This window comes from Trachypithecus francoisi, unplaced genomic scaffold (genome assembly GCF_009764315.1).
Source record: "Trachypithecus francoisi isolate TF-2019V2 unplaced genomic scaffold, Tfra_2.0 Lachesis_group11, whole genome shotgun sequence".
Taxonomy (NCBI): Eukaryota; Metazoa; Chordata; class Mammalia; order Primates; family Cercopithecidae; genus Trachypithecus; species Trachypithecus francoisi.
The window spans coordinates 31,170,032-31,194,239 of NW_022681456.1; the positions used below are offsets into that span (position 1 = coordinate 31,170,032).

The window sequence follows — 24,208 nt, forward strand, 5'->3', positions numbered from 1 at the left end:
ATCAAAAGAATGGAGGTTTTAAACCATCCTCTTATGTGACTTGCTGAATTTTCAAGACAAATTCCTACTATTTCAATAATGGTAAAATATATGCTAGCACAACACTTTATTTTGCAGAGGGCAATAGAGGAGAAATACTTAATCAGTTGCCATAATTAATAATATAATTCGTCGTGGGGAGTGAAACACAGTTGCATAAAGCCTTGCTAAATGTGATTTCTCTCTTCAATTAAATTGTAGTTGTTTCTCTTGTATAATAAATACAGATGAAAAGTATTGATTTGGCAAGAGAACAGTATGCTTCTAAATTGTTTAATCATTAAGATAATCATTTTGAAAAAATCTATGTTCGTTTATATGTAACTATGATATTTTAATATTCAGGGACCCAATAATTTCTACCAGGAAGAAGAGTATTTGAAGTAATGTGTTTTGGCACAGAATAGTAGCATTGTCCAATGTATATTCTGCTTTCTGTGAAATAAATTTTTGCCTACACGTTGAAAATAAATTCCTGAAATTGGCTAAACCTGTTTTATTGGTCTCTAATGAGATATGAACTATAAAACCTAGAAGAAAAATTCCAATGAATGAGTTCAGTTCTTTTTTTATTGTTGGTTTTTTGCTGTTGCTGTTGTTGTTGTTTTGAGACAGGGTCTCTGTCACCCAGGCTAGAGTGCAGAGGTGCAAACGTGGCACACTGCAGCCTCCACCTCCTGTGCTCAAGCAATCCTCCCACATCAGCCTGCCATTTCAGCCTCCCAAGTAATAGCTGGGGCTACAGGTGTGCACTACTGCGCCTGGCCAATTCTTGTGTGTTTTGTAGAGACGAAGTTTCACTGTATTTGCCAGGCTGGTCTTGAACTCCTGGGCTCAAGTGATCCTTCTGTCTCAGCCTCCCAAAGTGCTGGGATTACAGGCATGAGCCATGTTACTCAGTCAAGTTCAGTTCTTAAGGATCAGAATTATATGTGCACTTTGCCAGCCTCCCACCGACTTCTGTCGCCTGCTGTACTCTGTGCCACACTCTGTGCCAGTGCAAGGTTAACAGTAGCTGAGTATGGAGAATGAGCAGTGGGTGAGGGATAGCATTCTCATAACATAGTGCCATGACTGAGGATTCTGAGTCTTGATCTCCCTCTGCGATGGTAAAGCAATTGAAGTGGAGAGCCATGTTGGTGAGTAACCTGTTCCTTATTACTGTGAATTTGTTACTATTGAGGAAAGAGAGAACAGCAAGAACCAAATGCCTCTTCTTTCAACCCAGCTTTAATCATCAACCATGGCCAGCTTGGGGAGAGAAAACTGAAAAAATAAGCCAAATTACAAAAGGTATAAATAGGAAGTAGCCACTGGGTTGGAATCCTAAAGGTAGAAGGAATAAACAATATGGAAGATGGCCATGTTGCTACATTTACATAACTTCATATTAGCTTCTTTGTATGTTGTTTTGAAAATAAAAATACTCAGCATGCATGTGTGTGTGTTTGTAAGCACCTCAGTAGTAATTATCGTCAATTGAAATGACTACTGAAGTAGTCAACCTGATTAGTGACCTAGAAACCTCAAGATTTTGCCCACAAAATAAAGAGTATGTAAATAATTTAATTTGATTACCATGTAACAGTGTTGCTGTGATAGATGAATTAGAGGGAAAATGTGTGTTACTCTTTTGTCCATGATTGAGTATGGTAAAATTTAAATTCTTCATACTACTTTCATATTATTTAAAAGTGGTATTATAATTTTCTTTAAAAGATATACATTAAATTCAAATGTCTGTCTTATAATCTGTAGTTAATACCTTTGAATAAATTCATGGAAATTTAATTTTTTAGTAATGATATATCAAGAACAATTAACATTATACTGTTATTCTTCTATTAGGATTTGGAACTTGGAAGGCGTGCAAACAGCTCATTTTGTTCTACATTCTCCTGGCATGAGTGTATGCTGGCATCCTGAGGAGACTTTTAAGGTTATTGTTTATAATTTAACTCTCTTATCAAATTGAAAAGACATATAGAGATACAAGACATCACATACATCGAGGAGAAAGATCAATGATTTTTCCCATCTCAGAGGTACTAATCAGCACAAATGCATTTGGATTGTACTAATCAGCAAAAACGTATTTGGGTCAGTCTAGAAACCTGTACTGTAGAAGTTTCTCTATAATTGTTAAGATTTTTATTTGGCAGCCATCATCCATAATTGGCATTTATTCAAACTACACTTTTCCTGACCTTTAGTGGATTTCAGTGTAAAAACTGGTGTTCCAACAATCTAGTAGCAGTAGACAGGGATTTTTTTTGTTTTGGTTTTTCTTTTGTTTTTGCTTTTGTTTTTTTAAACAGGGTCTCTCTCTGTCACCCACGTTGGAGTGCAGTGGTGTGATCTTGGCTCATTGCAGCCTCTGCCTCCCAGACTCAAGCAATCCTCTTACCTCAGCCTCCCAAGTGGCTGGGACTATAGGCACGTACCACCACACCTGGCTAATTTTTTTGTATTTTTGGTAGGGCTGGGGTTTTGCCACGTTACCCAGGGTGCTCTCAAACTCCTGAGCTCAGATGATCCACTCACATCAGCCTCACAAAGTGCTGGGACTACAGGCATGAGCCACCATACCTGGCCCAGTAGGCAGTTTTTTTTTTTTTTTTAAGTTACATCATCCACCCTTGTGAGCCCTAGTGTGAACAAACATTAGTGGACGAAGGCAAATTTGTCTTAGCTACAGTAGTGTTCAATTCCTATTCAAGATAGAACTTTCTAAAATACTAAAAATATACTACAAGTTATTATTATCAACTACCCTTGATGCTGATTCATTGGGAAGATAGGAGCCATTAAACAAGAATTTTCTCATTTGCCAGTATCTTCTCTTCATCATCACTGTAGTTATTTTGTATGTTTCCCTAGAATCTGAGAAGTTACTACAGTCATCTTTCTTAAAGTTAATTCTTCATCTGTTCTCTAAAGTTCATGGCAGTTCTTTAGACTCCCATAGTCCTCTAATGTCTTCATTCTTCTTTTTTTTTTTTTTGAGACAGAGCCTGGCTGTCACCCATGCTGGAGTGCAGTGGCACAACCAACTGACCTTTAATCTGGTAGTTACCAAGCATGGCCAACTTGGGACCATGCTGGATATTTCATTTCCAGTAACTCTAGCATTCGTCATTCACTGCAACCTTCGTGTTGCGGACTCAGGTGATCCTCCCGTCTCAGCCTCCCGAAGTGCTGGAACTACAGGCATTCACCACTACACCCAGCTAATTTTTGTATTTTTTGTAGAAACAGAGTTTTACCATGTTACCCAAGCTGGTTTCAAACTCCTTGTCTCAAGCGATCTGCCCTCCTCAGCCTCCCAAATTGCTGGGACTACAGTTGTGAGCCACCACACTGGCCATCTTCATGCTTGTTCTCTGTCGACTCTGTTCTGTCCTCAAGTTTGCATGAGAAGATAAGTTTCACTAATCATAACAAGCACATAGTGCTTAAATATGACAGGTCCATAGTCAGCATTTCATTATGTTAGCTTATTTAGTCCTCATGGTAACATGAGATAAGCACTGTGATTATCCCCATTTTACAGATAAGGAAACTAAGGTGCAGAGAAATTAAATAAATTATCCAAGGTCACACAGCTAGTAAGTGGAAGAATTGGCATTTGAACTCATGCCTCCCAGCTCCATAGATCTTACTCTTAAAAATTCCCTTTTTCTACCTCCCCTTTAAATTTTAAACTATCTTACATCACACCTTTTATTTCTAAATGTTTGAATCCATCACTTGTACCTTTTAACTTCATTTCTTCTTTTCCCATCCTTTGGTCTAACACCGTAATCTCAGTCAGTCTCCACTATTCTCTCAGAAGGTACCAGGGATATTTTCAACACATCCCATGGCCTTTTCCTTCATTCTTATTCTCCAGCCAGTGTTTTACACTGCTGATCACCTCCTTCTTGAAATGCTAGTTTGATTTTTAAAGCCACATTATCTGAGTCCTTTTGAGCAACTTTGCATATATATTCCCTTTTTCTTTATACTCTGCCAACTTTTCTTTCACCATATATTTGTGAATTGCTTCAAGAGTTAATTCTCACTGCACTGTACCCTTTATTGTAATCGGGAATAAAAGAATGAATAAAGTCCCTGCTCTTAAGTTGTATACTGATGTATAAAGGAGAAAAACATGTAAATACAGCAACACAAATAAGTTTTAGAATAAAAAAATCTATTAAGTAGAATGATGACATAAAGAAGGATTAACCAAATCTTCTCACAGCTTTCACAGAGGAGATAATCCCCAGACTGTGTGTAAGTGTGTTCTCTGAACCCTGGGATTTCATGGAAATTTGTTTCAGGCCCATTGAGTCTTTTCATCAGTAGAATTATACTCTGCATATGTGCATGAGTGAAATGTTCTAACTTATTAAATTGATAGGTTTATTTCTGAGTCCAGTTCCTAAATTTTGTTTTATGCCTACATTGCTCCCCAAGAGCAGTCTACTTAAATTAAAACACAGTCTACTTAAATTAAAACACAGTCACAGTTTCTACCAAAATGTTAATATCACCATATATAACTACAATAAACTGCTTTGTAAAAACTATGACCTGCATGACAAATGAGAACATTTATTACAACTTCTATCCCAAAACTTACATCTTAATGCTTAATTTCTTGCTGTTATTTTTATCTCTTTCTTCCATATGCTTTAACTTAATTTCTGTTTTTCTCCTACTTATCACTGAAATTTCACCTTACCCCATCTCCTTTCTTTTATGATGTTTCCATGACTTCAGAATGTTTGAAAGTCCCTGTTCTAAATCACATAAACTCAGAATCCTAAAATCACCTTTAATTCCTTCTTTCCCTATACACAAACTATTCCAGGTCTTTTAATTTTTCCTTCATTTTTACTAACTCTAGCATTCTTCTCTTCATTAAGGTGCATTCTCCCACTTTCTGTTGTCACGCCTAACTTGCCAAGCCTTAGCTTGTTTCTAAAGTCTGTGGCTCTTTACTCTTTGATTCTTCTTGCCTACCGGACTAAGAGTCTTCGAATATCAGTTTCATCCTATCACTGCTAAACTCAGACACCTGGAATACAGAGACGTGGTTAAGAGTGTGGATTCTTCAGTTAACTGCCTGGAGTCAGATCCCAGTTTCACCACTTACTAGCTATGTGATCTCTGACAAGTTACTTAAACTTTCTCTTACTATCTTCACTTCATCTTATAAAATGGATATATAAGATTAAATGTGCTAACGTGTAAAATCCTTTAAAAAGCACATAGTAAGCACTCAGTCAATTTTAGCTACTGGTCATTGTTGATACTATCATTGCAGTGGTAACAAGCCCAATTGCTTTCAGTGCTCTGCCATTCGTTTTCAGTGCTCTACAATCGTTTCAGTGCTCTGCAAGCCCAGAATTGTTGGCCTCTTATGTTTGGCCTTGATGAAAATAAGGCAGCTAGAGAAGAGAGAGATGAGTTATTGATTACCTATCTCATAGAATGCTTATGAAAATCCCAAGAGATATAAACCACAAAAAAACCATAAAATCAGGAAAACACAAAACAAATGGCTAGAATTTAATAGTAAAATATACAAAAGTCAAGAGACCTCCAAAAACTAAGCTCCCAAATCCAATAAGCCTCAATAGGAGCTAGGATTTCAATGCATACTAATAACAGGACCAAGGATTTAGGATGTCACAGGATCAAATAATTGGGACTGAGGACATCTCAGTCTCTGCCCTAAGAAAAAAGAGGTTAAAGAGTAGCTAAATGTGACCAGGAGCAGTGGCTCACGCCAGTAATCCCAACACTTTGGGAGTCCGAGACAAGTGGATCACTTGAGCTCAGTAGTTGGAGACCAGCCTGGGCAACATGGTGAAACCTCATCTCTACTAAAAATGCAAACATTAGCCAGGTGTGGTGGTGCTCTACTGTAGCCTCAGCTACTCTGGAGGCTCAGGTGGGAGGATTGCTCATGCCAGGGAGGTCAAGGGTGCAGTGAGCACTTCAGCCTGGGCAACAGAATGAGACTCTATCTCAAAAAAAAAAAAAAAATGGCTACATGAAATAGATTTAACAACCAACATTTGTTGAATGCTTTCTATTTGCCAGGAACTGTACTAAGTACTTGACATGTATTCTCATTTAATCCCCACAAAACACTACAGGGACAGTACTAGTATTCTGTTTTGTAGATGAGAAAACCAAAGCACCAAAAGGTAAAGCATTTTGCCCAAGGTCACACAGTGACAGATTTGAACTCAATTTGGTTCAAATATGACAATGTTCTATGCCACTTAAAGTATTTCCCCCTTGGAAATTCACAGTGCATGGTGTTGTTTATAGTTCTGAAAATTCCTAAAGGAAAAATTCCCCATGTGCCATTTTTAGATTCAGCTACTCCCAAACTCACTTAATTTTTCTACCCTATCTGTTCTTTCACCCAAAAAAAGATTTATTGTCATAATTGAGCACAGTTATACAGACAGTAAATAACAAAAATTTTGTATTAGAAGTGAGTTTTTAATTTGACTTTAACCTGTAATAGCCAGTGTTTGTTGAGTGCCTGCTTTATGCCAAAACAGTTCTAAGTGCTTTATATTTACTAACTCCTGCCATTCTCCCAATAGTCCTATCAAGTAGATACTCTTATTAGCCCCTTCTTAGTGATAAGAACCTGAAACACAGAAAGGTAAGCAGTTTGCCCAAGATCTTACAGCTCCTGAAGGCAGAGCTGGGCCCCATCCAGGCAGTCTGGCTATAGAGGCTGCATACCTGCTTACCATGCTTTACTGCCCCTAGTACCTTCGGACCAGGCTCAGATAGTCTTAGCCCTTCCATAGTCCATGAGTTATACCTGAAATTCGCAAGATCTTTCAAGTCACTCTCAAAATATCAAATATTTTTACTAGGTCCTGGTAAATCTTCCTCATTCTCTTACCTTTTCTGATCCTTCCCCACTCCAGACCATAGCACACTAGACCACTCACCAGTCTTCAGCAGCCTAGCCTTGTAGCAAGGAACATGTGTGCACTGTAGTTAAACAGACCTGGATTCAAATCCAGGCTCCATCATGGGCTAGGGTTGATACCTTGAACAAGTCACATGAATCACTTTGAGCCTCGGTCTCATCTGAAAAATGGGATTAACGATAGTAATTTCCTCATACAGTGGCTTAGGGGATTAAATAAAGCAGACATGTAAAGCTCTTACCTCAGTGTTGTACTTGTTTTTGTTGTATGTTTGTCATTGACTTCATTGTATTTATTGTTAGTAGCATTAGTGTTATCTTAACATTTGCCTGTTCTTAAAGAATCATTTCTGTTTTCTGTTTGTTTTGTTTTTGAGGCAGGGTCTCACTCTGTGGCCCAGGCCGGAGGCAGCGGGACAATCATAGTTCACTGCAGTTTCTATTTCCCAGGCCCAAGTGATCCTCCTGCCTCAGCCTCCTGAGTGTCTGGGACTGCAAGCACTTGCCACCTCGCCTGGCTAATAAGAATAATTTCAAATTCCACTTCTTCTAAGACTACTGTAATTCCAAATCTTGTCTATATTCTGGAATAATTCCTTTTTGTACTCTAGAGCATTTTGCCTTAAATTATTGTCCGATTTTTTCATAATTCTCTTTTCTAGATAGAAAGTTTCTTGAGATCAAGGATTATGTCCTTTATCTTTGACTTCTGTTGGAATTAATACAGTGTTTTGTGTATGTTTGTATATAGTATATCGTCATTATTCACAGATTTTGCATTTTTGAATTTCCCTCCTCACTAAACTTTATTTGTAACCCCAAAATCAATACTGATAGCACTTCCTTAGTCGCAGACATACGCAGGGAGCACAGAACAACAAAAAGTTTGAGTCAGCTTATGTGCACTTGCTCAGCTTAGGTTGAACAAGGTGAACTCTGGCTTCTTATTTTAGCTTTCATACTGTAAATAGGTGTCTTTTCCTCATCAGTTTAGTGCCACATTTTTAACATTTTTGTACTTTTTGTAGGTAATTTTACTGTGTAAAATTTTGCTGTGTAAAATCATCCCCAAGCACAGTAATGTAGTGCTATCTAGTGTTCTAAGTGCAAGAAGGCTGTGATGTGCCTTATGAAGAAAATAAATGTGTTAGGTAAGGTTTGTTTAGGCATGAGTTATAGCGCTGTTCATGGTGAGGTTTATATTAATGAATCAGTTATATTAAGATATCTCTTTAAAAAGAAACACAGTTTTTAAAAGCTACATATTGATCAGTCGTCAAAAAGGTTGTGACCACAGGCTGGCAGGGAACCTAACTGTGTATTTCCCTAATGGTTCAGTATTCACTAATTGAGTGTTTGCAGCAACTTTATAACAACAAACTACCCTGAATAATTGACTATCCGTATGTGTGTTTAAAATAGATGCTCAGTAAAAGCCTGTTAGATGAATAGTAGAATAAATGATGTTTTATGTGTTTAGGAAAGTACAAAAGTACATTCTTTTTTTTTTTTTTTTTGAGACGGAGTCTTGCTCTGTCGCCCGGGCCGGAGTGCAGTGCCCGGACCTCAGCTCACTGCAAGCTCCGCCTCCCAGGTTCACGCCATTCTCCTGCCTCAGCCTCCCGAGTAGCTGGGACTACAGGCGCCTGCCACCTCGCCCGGCTAGTTTTTTGTATTTTTTAGTAGAGACGGGGTTTCACCGTGTTAGCCAGGATGGTCTCGATCTCCTGACCTCGTGATCCACCCGTCTCGGCCTCCCAAAGTGCTGGGATTACAGGCTTGAGCCACCGCGCCCGGCAAAAGTACATTCTTAAAGAACAATCACATTTTAGCGATACAGTAACTTTTTGACTCTGATATAATTATCCTCCATTTTACAGATAGGAAAGCTAACTCCAGGTTACTCAACAGATTAAAAGGTACAGCTCAGGATTTTTGATGCCAAATCCCACATTCTTACCAATCTACCATTACTACTTTACACCCTCAAGGATTTTTCAACTTAATAGAACCAGAATTAAAAGAACACTGTTTAAAAGTAAGAACTTGACAGAGATGTAGAGAGTGGAAAAGCATTTTATTCAGGCATCAACTACTCATGCACTTAGATACTTACAGCAATCTCATACCTTATCTCCCACAAATGGGTATACCAATGCCATGCTTCCTTGAGATTAAGAAAAATTTTTTCACATTTTATTGTTTTGTAAAATTGGAATTCACATTATAATTGTGCATTTGACAAAGTATTTCACACATAAAACTTATAAATGTATTAAACATCTTAAGTCAGTGGTATCTTAGAATAAAGGAAATAGTGAAGTAATAGCTACTATTTTTTTGAGTGGGTGGCTACTATTTGTCAAGCATTACATTGAGGTACTTTACACACATTACTATTTAATAATCACAACAATCCTGTAGCCATTCTTATCCTCCCATCTCCATTTTAGAAATGAGAAAGCTGCCAGTCACATGGCAGTCACTCAGCTTATAAGTGAAGGAAGCGGCCTGTCTGTGCTCTTTAACTCTGCTGCCCTGCCTTCCATTCTAGAAACAAACTTGAGTTGCGTAAGTATGCGTAACACATAAATGTCTGTCTCTCTTGAGAGATACATACTTAGGTATTCTTTCTAGACAACATAACTAACATACTTAAAAGTAACTTTTCCCAGAAGGAATTGTTAAATTGATCTCTTCTTAGTGACCATACATCATCACTTAAAATTCTACCAAATCTCAAACCTTCTTTTAAAAAAAAAAAAAAAAAAAAAGATGGAGTTTCGCTGTTGTTGCCCCGTCTGGAGTGCTGTGGCACGATCTCGGCTCACTGCAACCTCTGCCTCCCGGGTTCAAGCAGTTCTCCTGCCTCAGCCTCCTTAGTATCTAGGATTACAGACTCGTGCCACCCCACCCAGCTTTTTTTTTTTTTTTTTTTTTAGTGTAGGCGGGGTTTCACCATGTTGGCCAGGCTGATCTCAAACTCCTGACCTCAAGTGATCTGCCTGCCTCAGCCTCCCAAAGTGCTGGGATTATAGGTGTGAGCCACCACACCCAGCCAAATCTTGAATCATTTATCCTGCCAGTTTTCTCTAAGGTTTTTTATATTCTCTGGAGATTTTTACATAGCCTCTTACTTCCTTTATATTTGATCTGCCATCTGTAATATAGGTTGAGGATCCTTATCTGACATTCTTGGAACTAGAAGAGTTTCAGATTTTGGAATTTTTTGCATTTTGTAATATTTGCATATACATGAGAAATCTTGGGAATGGAACCCAAGTCTTGATATTCACTTATATTTCATGTATACCTTATACACATGACCTGAAGATAATTTTATATAACTTTTTAAAATAATTTTGTGCATGAAACAAAGTTTGTGTTAAGTGCTTATATGTGGAATTTTTCACTTGTGACATCATGTTGGCACTCAAAAAGTTTTAGTTTTTGGAGCATTGCAGATTTTCAGATGAGGAATGCTCAACCTGTATATTGCAAGTATTTACATTTTACCGTACAACAGTGAATCTCTGCTTACACTTCAGGTATAGTTAGTGAGTTGAGTGATTGAGTTTCTTTTTATTTTTCTGTCTTACAGCTAATGGTTGCAGAGAAGAATGGAACAATCCGATTTTATGATCTTTTGGCCCAACAGGCTATTTTATCTCTTGAATCAGAACAAGTGCCATTAATGTCAGCACACTGGTGCTTAAAAAACACCTTCAAAGTTGGAGCCGTTGCAGGAAATGATTGGTTAATTTGGGATATTACTCGGTCCAGGTACTTTCTTGATATGTTTGTCTATTACAAAAAAAAACAGGCATTAACTGTTGCTAAATGATCCACTCGTCCATCCTGTTATACCTGAGACTACACTGTCAAGCGAAAACAAGTCTCTCCTATAGAAGGCCAGAGCTATGGATTTTTATATAACATAAAGTTGCTATCCAGATTTACTCTGGGAGTAACCCAGAAAGGACAGTGCAAAAGAGGAAATCTTGGATCTGTGCAATGTTTACTTATATTGGAAAATAAGAAAAACACCGACCCTGTTGCATGATGGTTCCTTGCAGTGGTTCTAAGTCATGTCTTTATTGTATTTCATCTGTTTTAAGTGATTGCTTGTTTAGGATTTATTATAGTGTAAACACATTGGACATTCTGTCCTATAAAGAGAAAATACCATTTAAACCTTAAGTTCACCCACTTGAGTCTAACACATAATTCATAAAATGCAAAATATTATCTTTTAGTTATCCTCAAAATAAGAGACCTGTTCACATGGATCGAGCCTGCTTATTCAGGTAATGTACCATTTTTGTCAGAGCTGTGATTTGATCTTTTGACGTTGTTCTGTGCCACCACTGGGATACTTTTGTAGTTCTCTTCACTGAGTTTTTTTTTTCCCCTGATTGTTTTATAAGTGGTTATTTTACTTTCCCAACTAAGTCATCGATTGTGTCTTTTGGTCTAGACAAGGAGTTGATTTGTTTTCCAGATATTTTCTTTACACAGAAAAACATGTAATCACTCCACCACTACCACCCCAACAATTTGGAATATATTATGCTTCCTGATTGTTCTGTGCTGTTAAGGATGTAAATGTAGGGGAGCCCATGTTCATGTATATAAACTTTATTATTGTGTGTTAAATGAAACCATGCTAGATAGTATATCTCTGCGACGTGTTTTTGCTTTTCATTTAAATTAACATACATGTCTACCTTGTTCTTTTTCATAATACTCCATTGTATCGTGTGGTCATTAAGCTATTATTTCTGCTTTTTAAGGGACAGCAAAACCAAATGAGAGACTAAAACCAGTGAAATTTCATTATATGCTATATTCCAATATATTGGAGATATAAAATATCCCCAATGAAGTTGTAGAACTTAGAGATACCATTATTGAGAAGAAAATACATTCAACTAAATGTAAGAATGCCATGGATCATAAGATATAACCTGACTTCAGAGATGTGTGAACAAATATACACCAATGAGCAAGTGTACATCAATTTTAAAATCAATGAGCTATGGTACTTATAAGTCTAGAGGAGGTAGTCTCAGGGCTTGTTTAGCAGCTCATCACTGTCATCAAGAGCTCAGACCCTTTTCATCCTTTCCCTCTGCTATTCTCAATGGCAAGGAATTGGGACTTGTTGCTTCATACCTTCTCATAGCTATGAGAGTTCCAGGCATAAGAGATGTACTCCATTTGCCGAACAATTAAACAAAAAAAAGTAAGAGGAAAAGAAGGAACCCTATCCTTTTATGGGAGGTTGCTATGACTGCCTTAAACTAATTATGTCTAATCCCCTAGGGTTGGACACACTGTGCCCTGAACAAAGTTGGGGTTCAGTTAACATGGAAAATGGGCAGAATGGCTGTCGTATTTGATGCCTTATTTGTGTCTTATACCACACTGTTACCCCTTTGGTTGTGAAAAAAAGGATTGTATTAAGCTTGTGTAACTTTGGAACTTAATGAAATGACACAAAATAAGCACTTCATAAATACTAAAAGTATGAGAAAATATTAATGGAATATTTTCCTCGAATTCCCAGTCTGATTGTAAAAACATATTAACAAATTTAGGATTATTTAAATCACTGGTTTTATACAAAAAGAAACCTGTTTCTGGCTAGGTGCTATGGCTCACAACTATAATCCCAGCACTTCAGGAGACCAAGGCAGGAGGATCACTTGAGGCCAGGACTTTGAGATCTATCTGGGCGAGATAGCAAGACCCGATTGCTACAAAAAAAAAAAAAAAAAGCCGGGCGCGGTGGCTCACGCCTATAATCCCAGCACTTTGGGAGGCCGAGGCGGGCGGATCAGGAGGTCAGGAGATCGAGACCATCCTGGCTAACACAGTAAAACCCCGTCTCTACTGAAAAAAAAAATACAAAAAATTAGCCGGGCGTGGTGGCGGGTGCCTGTAGTCCCAGCTACTCGGGAGGCTGAGGCAGGAGAATGGCGTGAACCCGGGAGGCGGAGCTTGTAGTGAGCCAAGATCGCGCCACTGCACTCCAGCCTGGGCGACATAGCGAGACTCCATCTCAAAAAAAAAAAAAAAAAAGTTTCTGATTTATCTTGGCCGGGCGCGGTGGCTCAAGCCTGTAATCCCAGCACTTTGGGAAGCCGAGACGGGCGGATCACGAGGTCAGGAGATCGAGACCATCCTGGCTAATACGGTGAAACCCTGTCTCTACTTAAAAATACAAAAAACTAGCCGGGCGACGAGGCGGGCGCCTGTAGTCCCAGCTACTCAGGAGGCTGAGGCAGGAGAATGGCGTAAACCCGGGAGGCGGAGCTTGCAGTGAGCTGAGATCCGGCCACTGCACTCCAGCCTGGGTGGCAGAGCAAGACTCCGTCTCAAAAAAAATTAAAACTTACCTGGGCATCGTGGTACACACCTGTAGTCCCAACTACTAGGGAGGCTAAGGTGGGAAGATCACCTGAGCCCAGGAATTTGAGGCTACAGTGAGTTTTGTTAGCACTTCTGCACTCCAGCCTGGGTGACAGAGCAAGACCCTGTCTCTTAAAAAAAAGAAAAAGAAAAAACCCGCTTCGGAAAAGCTTGTCGTTATCTATAGGATACGATACTTAATTTTATGCTTCCTTGTTTCATAGGTGGTCCACAATTAGTGAAAATCTGTTTGCAACCACTGGTTATCCTGGCAAAATGGCAAGCCAGTTTCAAATTCATCATTTAGGACACCCTCAGGTAATGTGGAAATGTTTTGTAACATATGTGCTTTTCTTAATTTGTGTTTTTGACTTTTCCACTCATAGCCCCAAATTTGTAATTTGTTAACTAAAGACATTTATGTTTGTTATCTACTTAAATTGCAAAAAAAGGTGGTTCATTTGTTTTTGTTTTTTATGTGTGTGTGTTTTGTTTTGTTTTTTGTTTTTTGTTTTTGTTTTTTTTTTTTTTTGATGTTTGCATTACCAGTGACGACAGGTTTTTTTGGCCAATATTCATGTAAGAAGCTTTTTATTTCTTCTGTCACTTTTATATTTTCTTCTTTATTTAAATACATTAATTGTGCTTGTTTGGTTGGTGTACACTGCAAAAATGGAGTCTGGATTGTACCAGTTATTCATACATGGATTGTAGCCCATGTTCCAGCTGCATATCAATAATGTGTATTTCACCTGTAAGGGAGTATATTCTTAAATTTTGTTTCTGCTACAAAGATAAATTATCAATGCATTTTGTATTTTTGCAAGTCATTTTTATTTATTAATTTTGGGGACTTACTGTGCTTCTTTAATTCTTCACATATTTTATAGCCCATCCTCATGGGTTCTGTAGCCGTTGGATCTGGCCTGTCCTGGCATCGAACTCTTCCTCTGTGTGTAATTGGAGGAGACCACAAGCTGTTGTTTTGGGTGACTGAAGTATAAAGTTTTCTCTGTACCTTAGATTCACAAACTTTGTATTTTTAGTACATATTTTGAAGAATTTCTATAGTACATATTTTGAAGAATTTTTATATCAAATATACCATATACTTTAGAAAATGTCTCAGTTGCTTTTATTAAATAAAATGTGAATGATCTGAAAAATTATTTTTCTACTCTGTTTTGTGTGGGTGTGTATATATATATATATTTTTTTTAATAATCTTATAAAATCATATATTGACTCAGCAACTGACCTCCAGAGAAGAGATGACCAAGGAAAAATAATGCTTTTGAGTTTATCAGAAAAGGAGTATTTAAAGTGTACCTGTTTTCTGTACTTGGAGTGTATGCTGTTTTTCTAATTCTCAGGGACACATTTATCAAAAGAGAAAAAAAGGCCAGGTGCAGTGGCTCACACTTGTAATCCCAACTCTTTGGGAGGCCGAAGGGAGTGGATCACTTGAGGGCAGGAGTTCGAGACCAACCTGGCCAATATGGTGAAACCCTATCTCTACTAAAAAAATAAAAATAAAAAAATTAGCCAAGCATGGTTTGGAAGACTGAGGCAGGAGAATCACTAGAACCTGGAAGGCAGAGGTTACGGTGAGCCAAGATTGTGCCACTTCACTGCAGCCTAGGCAACAGAGCAAGACTATCTCAAAAGAAAACAAATCAAAGGAGAAAAAAATATCTTAGGGTACTCCGGAAGTGGTTGTTGAGTGTGTGTGTGTATATATATACGTGTGTGTGTGTATGTATACTCAATGTAAAATATGGTTTTCAGTTTCTTAAATATGTAATTGATTATATTACTTAACCCTGTTTATTATATGCAGATTCCTTTGGACTAGGTGTTTTAACAGTCTTAGAACATCTGGTATATGGGATAAAAATGACTTCTAGTGTATACCTTTAACAGCCTCCTTTTTATGAATCTTCACCGTTCTTACCAAGAAACAAGTGTTTTTGAGATGGGACCTATTGGCAATGAAACCGTGTTCACCCTGTCAAAGATCATTAAAATCAACATTATCTAAGACAGCTGTATCACATTTTTGGGATACATCATGGTACAATCAGAAGCATATAAAATTATGGTTCTGCTTGTCAGTCACATACAGAATTCAATACATTTTGACAAACTGCCCATTCGTGCAAGTTAATACCTTCTTTGAAGCTTCAATTCCTCTTGTAAAGTACCGATAGAAATCATTGTTTTGTGGAGTTGCTGTGAAGATTAAATAAAGGTGAATGAAAATACCTAGTATGTGTCTGTCACACGGTTCAGAGATGTATAGAAATTATTTATTTCAGAGATGAGTAGGTCTTATTTTTGAGGTTTTAGAGATTTATGTTTAATGCCGGTAAATATTTTTTACTGCAGTTTTCTATTCGTAAGGTGTCTTAAAATAATTATAGAATCAAGAGCATGATATTTTTAAGAGATAGGAGAATGTTCCAGGTAATTAAAAGAAAGAATTCAGTGAAATTTTATAATATGTAGATGTTTGGGTTCAACTTTTACATGCTTTAAAGTACAGATGAAAAATTTCATAGCACTTTCCTAGTCAATTTTTTAATACAGTTAAATATTATAACCAAATGATATAAATGGTTTTGTTTACCCCTTCATAATAAGATTTTGAACTAACAAAGTAAAAAGCAAAGAGCAAGGAATTTTGACATGGTTCTCTTTAAGAGTCTCTGTGATGGGGCAAGGATTCCTAAAAGCATCAGGATAGCCAAAGGGCTATCAATAGTGACTCTTACAAGAATTTGTCATTTCAGGATGTGTCCAAGAAATAAAAAAGTCACCTCTAAGGCCAGTGTATTCAAAAATTGTTGTCATATACTTAGAAAAATTGATGTATGAAGTGGGTGGGTTTTATTTAGGGATGGAAATTAGGGAGATGATTATGTTGGGCTTGGGTGTATAAGAAATGGATTCTCTGGAATAAGGGTTTAAGGGTTTAACCAAAATATAAAAGTTGTCTGATAAAATTACCCAGTAGGGCTGGGCGTGGTGGCTCATGCCTGTAATCCCAACACTTCGGGAGGCCGAGTCGGGCAGATCACTTAAGGTCAGAAGTTCAAAACCGGCCTGGCCAACATGGTGAAACCTCTACTGAAAATACAAAAACAAAATTAGCCAGACGTGGTGGTGCATGCCTGTAATCCCAGCTACTTGGGAGGCTGAGGCAGGAGAATTGCTTGAACCCTGGAGGCAGATGTGGTGGTGAGCCAAGATCACACCACTGCACTCTAGCCTGGGTGACAGAGCGAGACTCCATCTCAAAAAAAAAAAAAAAAAAAATACCCAATAGAACTTCTGTCTTTTAGTAGGGGAAGCTGTGTTAGAAAAAGAAACTCATGATGATTGTATACTGTTATGCCAAAAAGAGGCAGGAAATGTTATCCTCAAAGAGAAGAAAATGGTGATTCCATTTGTGGACTAATATAGTGACTAAGATAAGACATTCTCAAGAGAGGAGAGGGTTGCCTTTAACTGTTAGTTTCAGGAGTGAAATGTACTTTATCCTCCGTAAGCATTGAGAACTCTAACCTCTTTTTCTTTCTTTAGATCTTAATAGTAGGCTACAGGACCATGTTCCAACTTATACTTTGGTGTTAAATTTTATTGTGTTTAATTATTTTTAAATGTATAATGATTTTTTTTCTTAGTAAACTTTGTTCTTTGAAATATGTTTAAATTAGACTAAGACACGAGGAAGTATTTATGAGGAATTAGTTATTGGTCATCACTTCTAATTCCTGATGATAACATGAGATATTTCACATTGTATGTCCCAGTTTTAGTTTTTCCATGTTTGTTTATAAATATGTCCAAGAGGGTTTTTCTTCTGTTGCAATTTAAGTTTTCCTCAGGATTGCTTCACTTAAAACATCAAAGAGAAAAAAGTTGTACTTATGTTCTAAAACTTGTATTATTTAGGACTATTGAAGCAAAAGTCAGGATATCACAAATCTGCAAGATGTCAGAGCTAAATCCTACATTTTCAGAATGATGGGATCATAAGTCCCATTTCATTTTTATGATTTGGCTTCTACGTTTTGAGTATTTCAATATCTCTCCCATGCCAAAACACAAAATCACACACCCATGCACTCCAATTTGTTTCTTACGTTGGTAATTTGTGACTACATATTGACACTGACCTAGAAATGTTTCTGTTGCTGTTTTAAATCTCATGTCAGTGGAGAAGAAATTGAAATCTGGTTTGCACATTTGTGCCTGGTTTTCTGTAATTGTCTAAAATCTGACATTGTCCCAGAAATGTTGATTGGGAAGTTATGAGGCAGTATTGTGCCCAAGACTGATTTTAATAGTTTTTAGGAGAGAAAAAGTAGTCACTCTAGACTATTTTCCATGTTTTTCTATACCTCAAAAAGTTAAACTCAGTTTAACCCAACTTTATACCATACAAGTAATAATAGCTTTAGCTCTGAGCCTAAATAAAATTTGCCAAATAAAAATGATAATTATGATCCATTTCCACATATTCCTCATGAGAGCTGAGTCAAGTCCTCAGAAGCAGCATTGTGTTCCGATATATCTTTATCAAACTGTGTGCTCAGCAACAAGGACAGGAGAGAACACTCTTTATTTAATTTTAACACCTTGCTGATTCAAAAACATTTAACAGGCATTTGAAAAGAATTTCAAAACAATTAACATTTTTTTCTAATTATACATTAAAGAAATAATGCCCTTTAAAATGTAGGTAGAACTTTTTTTATTAACATGATTTTAATTTATAGCAACCATTTGTTACCTAATCACAGTAACACAACAAAATAATTAGTGTATCAGCTTTGAAGATCTCATTTCACAAAAGCTAAAAAACACACGTTATGATATATCCATTACTCAAAACTCATAAGCACTTCCTTTTGCATGCATTGGGCACAGATTTCATGGAAAATCAAAAGCATTTAATCTACTTTCTGACATTTTCATCTGTTCTTTGAACTACCTTAATAAAAAAAATTGTCCTTATGTCAGGTCAAGTGACGTTTGTTTGTCTGAAAATTTCCTTGGATCAGCTTATCTCTGTGTAATTTATGTCTCTATTATACAGCTATTTGCCTTTTAAACTAATTTCTAACAGGATACTCTACCTTGGGACTTGTAACACAATGTAAGCTTATAAAATCCACATGAACAATAGTAAGTAATGGGGAGACCACCGGGTTTCTCAGCCTTTACAAACAATTTGACTTAAAGATTTATGAAATATTCATTTCTACCAACTTCATTTATAATGCTGTAATGAGTTGAGTTTCTGTTTCTATGAAGTAAAAGACAATAAATGCTGCTGGTATCTGTGCTTCTAATGGTGGTTAAACATAAAACTTTGCTCTTATAAACACAGCTCTTGTCCTATAATTGAGCCAAATTCAGACAGGATTAAACCCTGTCCAAAATTAAGGTTAATCTCTGCAACCATCTCAAGTAAGAGCTTTCTAATACTGTTTTAGGAAATCTTTGTTTTTGAGACAGCATAAAAGGAAGTAAGTTCCAGACAACTGACTTCTAAAGTAAGCCAGACGCAACTAATGATAAATTATACCATAGTGATAAAGAAGATGGAAAGGTGGAAACTGTATAACCAAATAAGTTCATTTTGGTTCATTTTGACTTAGAAAGTCACTTCTTACCATAGTAGTCTTAGTTGACATTAAGTTTAAATCAGACCAATATAAGTTACTTTTTAATGAACTTCTTTCTACCATCTTAATGTTTCTTTGGTTAATTGCTAGTACTTTCTTCCACTAATAATAAAACTAGGTGTTTATTACAAATAGAATAACTTGATATATTTTATTGTAATTGTGTAATAGCTCATTTTGGTTTCCAGCCTACAAAAAAAAATTTTTTTTTCATTAATTATTAGACTTTCTGGAATTTTAAATACTTTGCCAAATGTTCTGTAGGGCTGATTCTCCTGAGATTTGGACACTAGCACCTCAAGCCGTGTTGTGAACAGCTAATAATGCATTTCTCTCCAAACTGCCTATTCCAAGAGAACATCTGTGGTAGTACCCCTCACCTGAAATCTGTAGAGCTCTAATATTGGATTGGTCTAATACGATTTTCCTGGCACTTGATTTTGAGCAAGTACAGGATGTGGTTATATAGACAGCTGCTTCAGAAGTCTCACCTCATCCTAGACTTAACCCACAAATACGTTAAACCCCAAGACAATGGAACAATTCCGGAATTCTGTCAAGTGTTTTTGACCTCTCTCTTCCCATGGTTATACTCACCTAACACAATAACTAAGATGTATTTTTATGTATACATAATTTTCATGTAACCCTGGGTCATTGCTCCCCAACCTTGGTGGTAAGTACCTGCGAGACTAGGGAACTATTGCAAGGGTTTCTCAAAATTATATTCATGCTACCATTAGCAAAATTCTCTTTTTTCTTAGAAGCCATGACCTCCTCGGGTCCTGAGATAATATAGACAGCCGCCAAATCAAACTTGCTCACATGTTCCTAACAGACTTTGACTTAAGGTGTCTTGCCATCTTCCACTTCCTCCCCAAAACACCATAACAGGAAGGAGGGGAATGACCCAGCCAAGGAGCTCTCCATTCCCATTCAGAGATAGTGGCTTTTGTAGATCTCACTCAGCAATCTTGAGAAGGTAAAAGTGTTCCCAGATATGTGGAGGTGTGTCTGTCAACTTGATAATCTACTACATGTCTTCAGATTTAGCTCTGGTGTTTGGAAATAAGCCAGTGTACTTCAACCATTCCTTCCTGTGTAATATACAGGAGGCAAGACTTTCTAAGGCAGGATGTATTACAGGAAAACTAATAGAACCTAGCCTGGAAAATGGAGAGAAATACTATCTTTGAATGAAAATTTGGGATTTTAAGATGAATTTCCCAATAGAGCTCACCTATATTCCTATTTTCAATTTCCCACAACAATGTCTATGTGTTTGTTCAGTGAATATTAGATGTCCAACCACAGTCATAATCAATGTTCTTCAGAATGTTTTGAATATTATTAAAAGGGCTTCTCATACTGGAAAACACCATGAACCATTTTCCTGGATTGACTGACTTTTAATTTGTGGCCCAGTTATTTTTTTAAAGTTGATAGTAAAGGCTCTAGCATGTGATCCTTTTGAACTCTAGAAACAAAGCTTCAGGAAGAAATGTTGGTGTTGAACTTCTGAGTAGTTTTAAGTGATTTTATATGGTTGTGATTCAAATAACCTGACCACTTTAAGAAATCCAGGTGCTGAGTCATTTACAGACACAGCCAGGGGAGGTTAATTAGAAGCAGCTGAGAGTGGCATCATTTGCTGCTTTAAAAAAAAAAAAACGGAGATGGTGATTCTATGAAGAGGATAGAGTGCTAACGAAAGTGTACAAAACTAAGCAAACATTCAGGACTGAGGTTTACCTAATTTCTACTGCACCAAAAGGGGAAAAATATCACTCAGTGAATTCAAGATAAAGTACCATAGCTCTATAAAAATGGTAATGGTTGCTCCTAAGAAGTTCCCTTGCTTCTGCCTCTTTCTCCTGACCAAACTCGTGTTTCCCCTGTGGCCTTCCACGGCATGGTGTGCCCTCTTGGGAACTGTAAGTACTAAATTCTTTCAATAGCATTGCCCTGTGTCATCACTTAGTTGTCTCCATAAGTAAAAGTCCTATGAGCACAAATGAGTACAGTGAGACCTTTTCCCAATCCCCTCAAAGAGGGCAGGATAATTTAGATTGTTTGCTCTTTCACTGGGGAATAGCTGACTATAAGTATCTTTAGGTCTCTTCTCTTGAGGGAGTTAGCTTTCCAACGTGGAATCAAGTCTCCTGCCTAGAGGATATAAGGTTACAACTCAGTTTTCTGTACGAAGTTTAGAAAGCCACAACAATTAAAAGGAATAATGGGAAACGTGAATTCTTAACACAATTGAAGTAACAAGGCTAGAATTCCTTCACTTAACCAAGTCTCAACAGATACTGGTATCACTCCTGAGAGATGGGATTGAGGAGGGAATAAGGATGGGAAACATTTAATTTTATTTTCCCACTATTATGAATCAACACCATGACTCTCTAACTGTTCCATCCTGAAGCAAAGCAGGGAGAAATTAAAAAAAAAAAATGGGGACCATTTTTTATTGTTTCCCCACCCAAGACTATACCCGTGATAACAGCAATTTTCTGGTAATTTTATGAAAACATTTCAAGACATTGAAAATTTCTTAGTTTTTTATAAAATGAATACATGGAGGTGGCACACATAGTCTTTGAAATCAGTATTCATTACAATCTATTTGGCCCCCAAAATTCACTACAGTAAATGAAATCTGGCAATACTTTCATTTTTACCAGTGCAAGAAAGCCTGAAGGAAAGAGTACATACTTCAAAGGTCATCTGGTGGTTGGCCAAGACTTCTAGGTATAGATTGTTTTTAATAGTCCTGGAAATCAGTTATTAAAATGTGAATGGCCCTGCTCTGAGGAGCTAAGGATGACTGATGAACAGTAATTATCAAAGATCCTAGGAGGCAAAGAAACTGCCACTCTAAAAACCAAACCATTTTACAAATTTTTTTTTGATAGTCTATTGCCCCTAGGCCACAAACCTGTACAGCATGTTACTGTACTAAATCCTATAGGGAATTGTAACACCATGGTGTTGGTGTATCTAAACATGGGAAAGGTGTAGTAAAAATACTATACCTTTTACTATAATAGGTCCACCCTCTAATATGTAGTCCATCACTGATGAAATGCTTTGTGGCCCATAACTGTGTATAGAACCATATCATATACATGTATATACACACATGCACATATATAAATGCCTGCTACTTATACATAACTGTAACCATAAAGTTGCTGTGTTGTTTTTGTTTGTTTGTTTGTTTGAATTTTTTCTCTTGGCTAGGAGTCTCTTTTGGCTCTAGAGAAGAAGGCTAGGCTGACGAGTGGGGAATTCTGCTCAGGGAGACTGATTGAGTACCCAGAGTTGTGAGTCCCACCTAAATCAAAGGTTAATGAAATACCAAGTAGGATGTGGAAGTACAAGGTCCATTAAGCCCAAATGTCACTCAGAAGATACTTAGCGTTTACTATAGGACAAACATTGGGCTAGGGCTTTAATAGTGAACTAACAGAGACTCTGCCCTAAATTGATAATATAGCAGGCTTTCAAGCAAACAGGCAATTATATGCTATGATAGAGTTAAGCAGAGAATGCTACAGAAGCATGTACGAACAGTTAATCTAATCTTTGTGGCTTCAGGAAAGCTCTAAGGATGGAATGTTAAGACTTCTGCTACTAGTTAGAATACAGAAAGATGCATGAAAGCCTTTTACATAGTGGTAATAAGAAACCAGATAAAAACCATACTTTTTATGGGGCTGTTGAAAAGCCATGTATGTAAGACCTTAATGAAATAAATTCTATAGTCATGCCTATGTTTGGAGGAACATAGTTGAGCAGAGAGCTGTGGCATTGCCATGCCCAGGGAGAAGGGTGTGGTCTGGATACAAGTAGATGGAAGAACAAGCCTACAACACTCTAGGAGACTTTGCAGAGTTAAGGAGAAAGTGGCTGAGACTTTGCCAATGGTATAAGCTGTGAGACAGACTTGGGTCTGGAAGGACCTCAATCATGAAAATAAATCACTTAGGCCTACATCCCACCCCCAAGATTGCTAAGAAAGCAGCAATGGAAGAAATGTTTTCAGTAAGTAGAGAGAATTCACTAAATCTTGCACATTCTTAAAGTGCTTGGATTCCTGAGCCCTGCTGAAGCTGAATCCGAAGGTGAACCAAATGATCTGAAACTATGGCCCATCCCTCTCTAACACAAACACTGACAAGATCCAAGAGCTCAGTCCTTTGCAGGAGGTTGAATTGAATTAACTGCAGGTGAACTTCATCTAAAGCTGCAGCCCAGCATCAGCTCAATTCAAAGTGTGAATGAATCTGAATGTTCCATTTCTCACTGAACTTTCCGTTCTTTTTTTCACAATGTTCATAATAAAATTAAAAAGTATAAGACATGCTAAAAAGCAGGAAACACAACCCACAATTAGGAAAAAGTTGTTAATAGAAGCAGGCACATAGATGAACCAGAAATTGGCATGATTAGATAAGGACTTTTTAAAAACTTATAAATTTGTTTTTTTTTAATATAGAGGAAAAGATGAATGAAGGGAATTTCAAGAGAAAAACAAACTCTAAAACATTTTTAGAACAAAAATATATCTGACATCAATTTATCAGATGTGTTTTGGAACTAAATTGGAAACTAGAAAATACTTGAAGATAGGTTGGTAAGAATAATCCACACTGAAACACAGGGAGAAAAGTAAATGTTTTAGGGGAAATGAGCAGAGCACCATGATCTGTGGGCAATATTAAGCAGTCTAACATACAAGTATTTTTGAAGTCCCAGAAAAAGAGAAAAATGACAAAAACGTTTTTTGAAGAATTAATGGTCAAAAATCTTTCTTCCAAATTTGATTTAGAACACCAACCCACAGATCTGAGCAGCTCAGCAAACCACAAGCAGGATAAATACAAAGAAAACCATACCCCACGCACATTATATTCAAACTTGAAAACCAAGGATAAAGGAGAGAAGAGATGTGAAGAATGAGTAGGAGTTAGCCAGGCAGGGGTTGCTGGAAAGCAAGGGAGATTGTTCCAGGCAGAGGGAAGACAACATCTTGAAAGACCCACACACAGCAAGCAATTCCAGGAATTGAAAGAAATTATTTGGGGCTAAGGAGAAA

The 24,208-nt window shown here is 37.2% G+C and overlaps 1 protein-coding gene across 2 annotated transcripts in view; it reads left to right on the forward strand.

The window, feature by feature from the left end:
- NUP37 (nucleoporin 37) overlaps positions 1-14,577 on the forward strand; it is a 47,462-nt gene extending 32,885 nt beyond the window's left edge. For both annotated transcript variants that reach the window (XM_033220877.1, XM_033220878.1), the window contains 5 exons: positions 1,888-1,978; positions 10,596-10,777; positions 11,251-11,301; positions 13,633-13,726; positions 14,299-14,577. In XM_033220877.1, the coding sequence (XP_033076768.1) occupies positions 1,888-1,978; positions 10,596-10,777; positions 11,251-11,301; positions 13,633-13,726; positions 14,299-14,412 (532 nt within the window). In that variant the 3' untranslated portion in view covers positions 14,413-14,577. The remainder of the gene's footprint in view (positions 1-1,887; positions 1,979-10,595; positions 10,778-11,250; positions 11,302-13,632; positions 13,727-14,298) is intronic.
- Positions 14,578-24,208: the final 9,631 nt, after the last annotated feature.